We start from the raw sequence: 10,162 nt of genomic DNA on the forward strand, positions 1-10,162 counted from the left end.
GCACAATACATGACATGAACCTAAAACAAAATTTCTCTTCCGGGTTTCTCCAGTCACCCCTATCTGCTTGATATCGGGCCAGGATTTACAGGTGTAGGTAAGCATTTATAAATTACTGCGTTATTTTTGTTTGTTTTTTTTTTTTTTTTTTTTTTTTTTTTTTATTTTAGCACATTTTATAGTATTGTGAATTTAGTTTAAGCTTTTATAACAGATATAATAATTAAGTTATAAATTATATAACTGCAAAATTGCTCCTAACGTATGTGTTAAAAGTTTCATTTTTGCACTTTTTTTTTGCTGTTCAAACGTCACCCTAATTTTTATGATTCTCTTCATGATGATAAAACTTTGGTAACATACGTTTATTAAGATACAAGTTATTAGTTGGCAAATAAAAATAAGTGCGGATAGTTGTTCATGCTTTTTACGTTGTATTACTGAAATGGAACGATAAGTTACATTTATAAAATTATATGGGTTTTCAGTAAATGAATACCCGTCAACAATAGTTCCTGGTGCTTTTTCTGCGCCTTTAGAAAATGAAAACACGGTTTTATAAAATTTATTTGGCATGTATTTGCTTCAGCTACCACAAAGTTTAAATGAAATCATTAATCATATCTGTGAAAATATCCTTTGTAACCTTTTAAATTTTGATTGTATTGGAAGCTATATTAATTTCATCAAGAAGTTAAGTCGAATAGATAAGTATAAATATAGATACTCGGTACATGTTTTAAGACCGAATACGGACACAGACACAAAGACAATAATACACTTCAACACATTCCTCCTCTACGTAAATGATAATAAAATAGTTAACGAAGTTACAAAAAAAAAACGAATGTAAAGTTAAAATTAGTTTTCTTAAAAAACTGACACTTTCTTAATGGTGTCTACTTTGTATGTCTTTAAAATCGGGATGTTAGCAACATTATTACTGTGCAAAATTTATTACTTTAGTCAAGTATGTCTAGATCTTCCGAAATTAGAAACGGGCGATTTAGAGCCGTTCTAAGGGAGTAACCCACGCATTTTAGGCAAACAATTAATTAATAATTTCTAAGTCGAAAAAGGGGCATAATTTTGTAAAAAAGCAAAATAGAGTAATGGAACCTGTGCAGTGTAAGTCAGTTTATCACAGTAAATAAGTGTGTGAAGTTTCAATCCATTCCCACAAGTGGTTACTGAGATACCAGCTTACATACAAATTTGTACATGTCAGATTATGACAGTGAACAAGTGTGTGAAGTTTCAATCCATTCCAATTAGTGAGTACTGAGATACCAGCTTACATACAAAACCTTAACCAAAAAATTCTTAGTCGAAAAAGGGGCATAATTTTGTAAAAAAGCAAAATAGAGTAATGGAACCTGTGCAATGTAAGTCAGTTTATCACAGTAAATAAGTGTGTGAAGTTTCAATCCATTCCCACAAGTGCTTACATACAAAAGCTTAACCAAAAAATTCTAAGTAAAAAAAGGGGCATAATTTTGTAAAAAAGCAAAATAGAGTTATGGAACCTGTGCAGTGTAAGTCAGTTTATCACAGTGAATAAGTGTGTGAAGTTTCAATCCATTCCCACAAGTGATTGCTGAGATACCAGCTTACATACAAAAACTTAACCAAATCGGGACGCGGACGCCGACGCAGACGCGGACGCCGACGCATGGGCGAGTCCAATAGCTCTACTATTCTATGAATAGTCGAGCTAAAAATCGACTTGAACCGAAGTAAAACTCGATTTCGCAACTTTAAACCAATAACAAGAGTTTGATGCTTCAGTGGACATTTCCACGCTATTACTAGTAGATGTGAAATTATTTAATCTATTTATCTGTTTTGAATTACTTCTTTATGACATTCTAATTTATTTTCCATATGCTATACATGTATAACTTTTATGTTGAGTAAAAATTACGAAGATAACCTTTGATATGACTTAAAATTCAAACATTTCAAAAGTTAATTAGTTAATTGCCCCAGAAAGCTGTTTTTTATAATGGGACATATCCATTATGAAATACATATACATGTACCTAAAATTAAATGTACATGTAATTAAGATTAAAATGTGATAAGAAGTTTGAAATACATGTACCATACATCGAGGCATGACGGATATATCCTTCAAATTTTGAAATTTTAAAAGTAATTCTTGAAATTATACAGTAGTTTATTACGTGTCAAGGTCGCTGTCTGTAATAAGGGAATATAATTTCCTCGGATCTATACACCATTTTCCAACCTGTGCTCATTTCAATTCTAAGTGTACTTTTCTAATATACGTCGTTCAAAATTAATAAAAGTAATTTTGTTCAACATATTGTACCAACAGCACGTTTATAAAGACAATATTTTAGTTTGAAAAATATCTTACAGTTTATGAACACATTAAAGTGAACATGTGTACATTTTGTCTAGTACATCCTTATAATTTAAACTAGTTCATGGCATGTTCTATTCTGTGATAAGTGGCATAGCAATTTCATTTGAGGTGTTTGCAGTTTGTTATATGTGGGTCAAACCTATGGACGTATAGAATACAATACAGCAAATAATAGCTGCTTCGGCTTATTCGCGTTTTTTCATTAACGAAACGTATACCACCGCTCAAAAAAACAAAGAAAAATATCAAACAGGGAATGCCACGCACCAAAAGCTCAGCCTCCTCAAAACGAACCCCCCAGCACGCAAACGCGTGCACCACACACAGCCCTATAGTACCAGCTTAATTGAAATTATTGCACAAACCTCATGGTTTCAGGTTTCAAAGGACAAGAAAGTACAATAACACTAATTACGGGGAGACAATTTACGTCCACAATTCACAGCACTGAATCACTACTGTCGTGATTAAAACTAAAATCTGCAATATGACTCTTTGAGAGAAGAGGTCACATCAATGCAATCAGACTGGTCTTGATTGAATTGAATCTGGACATGTCACACTAAATAAAGTTTTTTAACATTTTATCTAAAAAACTGTTTAATCATCTAAAACATTACACTGACTACAGACCATTAAACTCAAACTAAGATTAAGATAAAGTAGCCGTACCAAAATAATTATTCTACAATTGTCAGAGACTGTTTGAAGATTGTACAAATCATCTGCTCAATAGCTTCTAAAATTGTATGCAAATATAAATAAACAGAATACTTATTGATAATAGAAGCAGGAACGCAAATCTTAAAGTCTCAAAATTAAACTTTCAAAACGTTTTTCTTTTTTTTTTTTCGCTTTATAAAGCAAATATTTCAGTGGCAACTTCGGTAACCTTTTAAACATTTATATTTACAAGATGTGAGTCAGCACAAGATATAACATTTTGTAACTTATTATCATTGTCAAGGGAAATTACACACACAAAAATAGATTAGAAAGCTTACAGGCATTTGATTGATCGACGTCTACTTACTCATCCGGACGATGAAAATATTGATACTATTATTTACCTTGGATATGTGATTGTTCTAGAAAGAACTTAACTATACATGTTTAAAGAACGAGATAGTGTGGTTATGCACTTATTGCTTTATCATCAAGGTCTTCTCGAACTAGGAAGTTTGCGTTTATCACAAAACTCGATGGTACTGTAACCTTGATTTGCATTTTAAACCCGAAAAGAGCCTATCCTACCCAGCTGGTATATTAATGGCTTCATTTAGTGCCTGGATAAGGGTGCAATATCTGGAACCTCTAATTTAATGCATAGTTTACGTTTAAAAGCTTCTTTATATTGTGATGGTAGACTTATGTGATGCATCAGATAAAGGAGGATGTTAAAAGCTAAACTAATATTTTCAGACAATTATAAAATAAATTGACAGTATTGCAACACCGACAATGCAAAAAGTAAAAGCAAAATAAAAAAACAAATAAGAATTTCACAAAGCGAATGCATACCCATATTTACAATGAGACTGAGCTAATATTTGCAAGTTACTTTTATCTGCTGAAATTAACATGTAAAGCATATAAATTTAGACAAGACTTTTTTTAATGTTAGGTTTTCAACCTTTTAAACTTTTTATCTTGCTTTTTCAAAAGTATGCACTGGTATCGAAATAGTAAATGCTTCTTTTATATGAAAGGTATGGTTTGTGTTCAAGTACGAGTGAATTTATCAATGTCTACAATTCCATAAGAAGAACATTTGGAAGCACAGAACGTAACTATACAAAAAAATAGAAGACTCGGCAACACATCATCCGCCTTGCCATCACCATGCCCCGGCAGACTCGGCAACACATCCTCCGCCTTGCAATCACCATGACCCGACAGACTCGGCAACACCCTCTTCGCCTTGCCATCAGCATGCCCCGACAGACTCGGCAACCCCCCCCCCCCCCCCTCGCCATCACCGTGGCCGGACCGCTCTGATACTTACTAAAACTTCTGTTCCCCAAAAAGGAAAGTGAGACACTCGCAAAAGTTCCAAATAACATTGTTACATGATAAAGGGTCAATCACCATCATCTCTTTGCGAATAAAACTTCAATACTATTTATTGATTTACCAGTAAAACGGTACTGGGTATCTGAGTAATTTTCTCCTTCCAAAAGAAGTCATTTTTCCCATTTCATAGTAGACTTTAAGTCTATCTAACTTGTTGGAAACCCATGAAAAGTATAAAAGTAAACATAAAAACAAATAGGTCAAACAAACATTAAGAAACATAGTAGCAAAATGCCACAGAAAAAGTTTTAAATCAGCCTATTTTTCCGCTCTGGTAAATCTTGCAACCAAATATCCGCACTTGTACAATATTGTGCTATTATTTTGTCTATAAACGGAAATATGCATGCTCCAACTTTCGTTGAAATCTTCTGAACGCCAATAATCTAATAGCACTGTTCCGCGTAACTCTGGATCACCCCTTAAATGTATTTAATAAAACCACATTCTTTAAACTACTAGCTTGTTCTGTTTCAGATATCCAAACATGTCTGGAAAATCTAAAGACGTTTCATACGTGTGTACACTAAGCGACGAACTTGTTAGAGTGGCCAAAAAAGAACTGAATGAAATACCTGAGAAAAGAGCCGAAGATATAAACACACTAAGAAAGAGAATTCTTAAACATCCTGGTACTTCATAATATTTTCTTCAGGATGATTAAACTGCTTCATAAGATATGAATGATGCCCATATCCGAGAGGGTACACGCGCATTCGAGCAGAAATAACATAATATTAACCTTTACCTTGCTAAATTTCTAAAATGGACTGGGCCATCATTTAATTTTAGTAGTACCACTTATTATTCAATGGGGTGTTCTCTGAAAATTTACTGACAGTGCAGACCATGATTAGTCTGCAAGAAAGTGCAGACTGATCTTGGTCTGCACTGGTCGCAAAGGCAGAATCACTTGCCTCCATCATGCTAAAGGTTAACACATTCCGGTTTTCATTTGAAAAAGTATGAATATATATCAAAATGATACAGTTAATAAGAAGTATACATGAATAATAGTTTTGATTTATAGACAGGTGTATGTTAAACAGTATTTCCTCATTAAGATGCTTAGTTCTAAGTGTATTTTTGTCGTTTGAACTTAAGATATTGCCATTGTTATCTTACAGGTCTAAATATTTGTACTGATGATGCCTACTTACTGAAATTTCTAAGAGCCTCAGCATTCGACCAAGATGCGGCGTACACACTTATATTGAAATATTTCGAGATGAAAGCAGATGAGAAAAATAAACAGCTGTTTACAGACTTGCGATCTGCAGCAGTGAAGCACGTGGTTGAGAGAGGTGTAGTAGGTTTACTTCCACACAGAGACAAGCAGGGAAGAAGTGTTGTTGTTTTCAGACCAGGTATGTTAACACTTTTGTTCTTAGTCGTTAGAGAATGTAGCCAGGTAAACCAGTCAAAACACTTTTACAAATTTATCAAAAAAGTGGAAGCCTTGCAATTGAACATGCCATTGGTGCAGTGACTGATGTTGGAACAGTGGCTGGTTAAACTTTGGCAAACGGAAAATCTTGTGAATGGTGTAGACCACTTGTGGATCTTTTCCATATTGAGATAAACGCTATTTTAACAGAATTCGGATGAATACATGCTTAAGGCAGGCATACATTATATTAAAATAAATATGACCATAGTTTATGATTTAAATTAAATCTAATACATTATTTTCTTTTGCAGGTAAATGGGACACAAGTCAGTTCGGACTAGCCGATATGTTTAAAACAATATTCATGCTACTGATCAAGCTCGCTGAGGTATCAGATAAGAAAAATAAAAAAATAAAACACACCTTATACTAAAATAATTTTAATTATTAGTAATTCCTTATACATGAAGATTTGTAACAGACATATATTTCAATACATTTGGTAGTAAGACTGAAAGCGGTTGTAAAATAACACATATGTTAGCAATATCACATGTTCTAGACTTATCTTTATCTGATTACATACATTGAAAAGTATGCTTATGTCTAGTTAAAGTTAACCCAAGGTTCTGCTACATGTTCAATAAATTAGCTGAGTTAAAGATATTCTACGTACGACAATATTTGGAAATAAGTGTAGCCGCTGATTGCAATAAAACAAAACCTACATAGCCGTACGTATACAGTTTACAATTTCAAAAGACCCAACATTCCTATTACTTTACTGAATAGATGCTTCAGTATTGATTAAAAAAGTTACATTATACAGGACGAAGAGACACAGATAAGGGGATGTGTTGTCTTGTATGATATGGATGCCATGGGATTTGGACATCTGACACACATATCACCATTCTATGCTAAACGCAGTGCGATGCTTTTTCAGGTGACGTATATTTTATTTCTAACAGGACAAGAACTTCATTTTTTTCCATGAACAGGAGTGTGTGTGCGTGTGTGTTTAGCGTCTTTTACACTTATTTTCAGTCATATAAACGACGGTCTACTTATAACAGTGAGCGAAATGCCCAACTTTATAGTGCTGCCTCTCTGGAATATCACGCCGTAGACTCGTGAAATGAAACCCAACCAGTCACATTATCCAGACACACTGGGCCTAGTACTACCGTCTACCGAGGCTGTTAAAAGACACAGGAGAGTATTAAGTTTTAATCCTTTGTAGACTTGTGGGCTCATGCATACCGGGTGTAGTATTCAGCTTTATTTCTTATTTTTTTAATAATGTGTTTGTATTTTTCAGGACTGCGTTCCAGTCAGATTTAAATACATTCATGTTGTGAACGAACCAGCTGTGTTTGACTACTTATTTGCCTTGGGAAGGCCATTCATGAGCCAAGAGTCCATTGACAAAGTATGTAAACTTAGTTGCTTTTTATGCCCCCAAAGGGTCTTCTTATAATTTTGATGAAAAGTAAAGACAGCTAATACGGTATGAACGTTCATAGGTTAACGTTGTGGCGATCTTTACGCTAACTTTGCATTTCTTTTCGAAATAGTTAAAAGTCGGTATCTCGAATTCTAAGGGATCGAACGTTTTACTTCGAGATAACCGAAATTCGACTTAAAATGATTTTATGCACGTGTTTTTCGGACAGGTCTTGAAAATGTTTTCGAGATAGCCGGAATTTTGAGATAAGCGATTTTGAGATATGACGTTTTTGCTAAAGCTGCTTATGTTATCTCCATTCAAGATTTTAGCTTCACGATAATAATAATGATAAAGACTTTAAGATACCTTTCCGTTTTATACTGCATAAACACAGAAATAATATATGATGGTGAAGTAGTTACAAAATGTATCATAACCACAGGGCTAAAGAGTTAACTACTTCTTAATTCAATGCAGACATATTTTGTGATGAGGTGGCTTATTGTATAATAATTATGGTATGTTTTACTGTTTGTATTTAATGCATGATAGTAAACAGACATAAAAGTATAGCTTACACATTTTCTAAGAATGAATGTTTTACAAAACGGACGGCTCTTTATTTGTTCTTTATTTATTCACTTAGAGATAGAGACAAAATATACTCCCCTCTAATCACATCTTGTCATAACTGCCTTACGCTGAAATTCTAATTATATAATTCATATATCAAGCATAACTTAAGGTTCCATAAGGCTTTAAATTGTATGTCAAAAACAGATAAAACAGCTCCCCAAATAGATGTTATGCGTAACTATAATATTATATGTAGAAAGGCACTATATTTAATACTGCACATGAACCTTTACAATTAGTGCCATGAAGGGAGGTAATAAAAATCAATAGATTCAATAAAACTTCATTCTGTGTTCATCAATATTCAAACTTTCGACAAATACTAGAGAAAACAATTATCGGAAATAAGATTTAATAAGAAATTAATATATTTTATGCTCACAACGAAAAATATGACAGCCACATGTTAAACAAATGCATTATGAGCCTTTAAATGTATTTAATAACACGTAACAAAATGTAGTATCACAATATAATTATACAATGAATTTACTTTGTAGTGAAGCAGTTATAATATAAAAATTGGTTTTATTCTTCTAAAATCTAACTTATTTGTCAGATCTTATGTCCTTACAAGAAGATATGAAAATAATTGAAAATAAAGATATAGATATATATTAAAGAATGTACTCAAGGTTAATATATACTCTTCGTGTTATGGAAGTACATATTCTAATGCCGTAATTCAATCATAAATTTTCAGGTGTTGATTCATGGCCATAAGTTAGAGGAATTGGCTGAATATTTTGATTTGGATTATCTGCCAACAGAATATGGAGGAAAAGCTCCCCCGTTATCAAATCAGGTAATTTTATGATACTTAAAGGGCGACAATCACTGAAACTAAATTTTGTATTATTCTGGCTTTCCTTTACCTAACCGAAATTATTCGAATGTATACTAAGTTTAAAATTAAATTTCTTAATAAGATATGAATAAATAATTTTCCACACTTTCAACGAAATTCATATCTTGTAATAAATACTTCGTATCAATCGTTTTATGAACAATCTTGAGTTGAGTCTTATTTTATGGAACATTTTCCAAGAGTTGAATTTACATGTTATAATTATTGAAGTTGCTAACTTTTCAACATTGCCTGAATGTTTGTTAAACCGGATCGTGACATATCGACACTGTTTTTATCTTTATAACATAAACAAAAACCTGTGGCTTTGATTCAAAATGTGCCACAGAAATTTGATCAATAGACTGTACATATATGTATTTTATTGGAAATTTTAAAAAGTATAATTTGCGAAAATTATATATCCAGTATATCTTCTGACATTATGACATTTTCTATGGGTAGGAGCTGAAGAGGGCAATATTGGATCGTGATAAAGATTTTGATGCCGAAGCTAAGAATGGTCTGGTAAACGCCAAAAGTGAGAGCTCTATGGACGGAATTACAGGAACGTACCGGAAATTGGAAATATAGACCAGTCGAAAGTTATTGATATAGACCAATAAGATGTCTTCAATATGTTCTGATGTTTTCATTAGAAAATAATTAATCGATAGTTATTGATATCGACAGTAAGATGTCTTCAATATGTTTTGATGTTTTCATTGATCAGAAGTAATCGGAACTTTTAATTATAGACCATTGAGTTGGAATGTTTATTTTGACTCTTTTTTTTAATCTTATTAGTTAAATGAAACTGTATGAGCGGATTTCAACACAGTTTCTATTAGACATTTTCCTAAAGCATCTGTAAGGATGGAAGCTTACAATGCGCGCTTTTTCTGATTACGTAACATTTGATATGATTTTCAGAATTAATTTGAATTTCTTTATTAATTCACACATACTTGACATAACATTTCCACTTGTCGGATCATATACTTTTTACATAAGGTGAATATCAGTTTCGATGTATATGATCTAGAAACTTAGCAAATAATCCTAACACAGGTTTGACTGTATATTTATTTTACTTGAAGTGGTTGCGATGTTACTTATTTATTTTACTTGTGTGAGTACGCATATTTTGTATTTCAATAAGCGTCTAATGTGGCATGATAAAGAACATTGGAAGATCAGCTGGAAGTAACTCAAACGGCTTCTGATTGGTTGAAAATCTAATGTATATTTAGGATGTAAAGTGGGCTGTCATTGGTGTACTATGCGTTTGATGTGTTTGAAAACTCTCTTATATCATACATGAAAATCTGAACCATGACTACTAACCAGAATTGTAATAAATGATGAATTTTG

The 10,162-nt window shown here is 32.8% G+C and overlaps 1 protein-coding gene across 1 annotated transcript; it reads left to right on the forward strand.

Annotated features, from left to right (window-relative positions):
• Positions 1–19: 19 nt before the first annotated feature.
• LOC123531930 (alpha-tocopherol transfer protein-like) lies at positions 20–10,162 on the forward strand. Its single transcript, XM_045313237.2, has 8 exons — positions 20–93; positions 4,943–5,097; positions 5,593–5,832; positions 6,167–6,243; positions 6,685–6,801; positions 7,177–7,287; positions 8,645–8,746; positions 9,254–10,162. The coding sequence occupies exons 2-8, from the start codon at positions 4,953–4,955 to the stop codon at positions 9,380–9,382; spliced, it is 921 nt and encodes a 306-aa protein (XP_045169172.2). The 5' UTR covers positions 20–93; positions 4,943–4,952; the 3' UTR covers positions 9,383–10,162.

This window comes from Mercenaria mercenaria, chromosome 11 (genome assembly GCF_021730395.1).
Source record: "Mercenaria mercenaria strain notata chromosome 11, MADL_Memer_1, whole genome shotgun sequence".
NCBI lineage: Eukaryota > Metazoa > Mollusca > Bivalvia > Venerida > Veneridae > Mercenaria > Mercenaria mercenaria.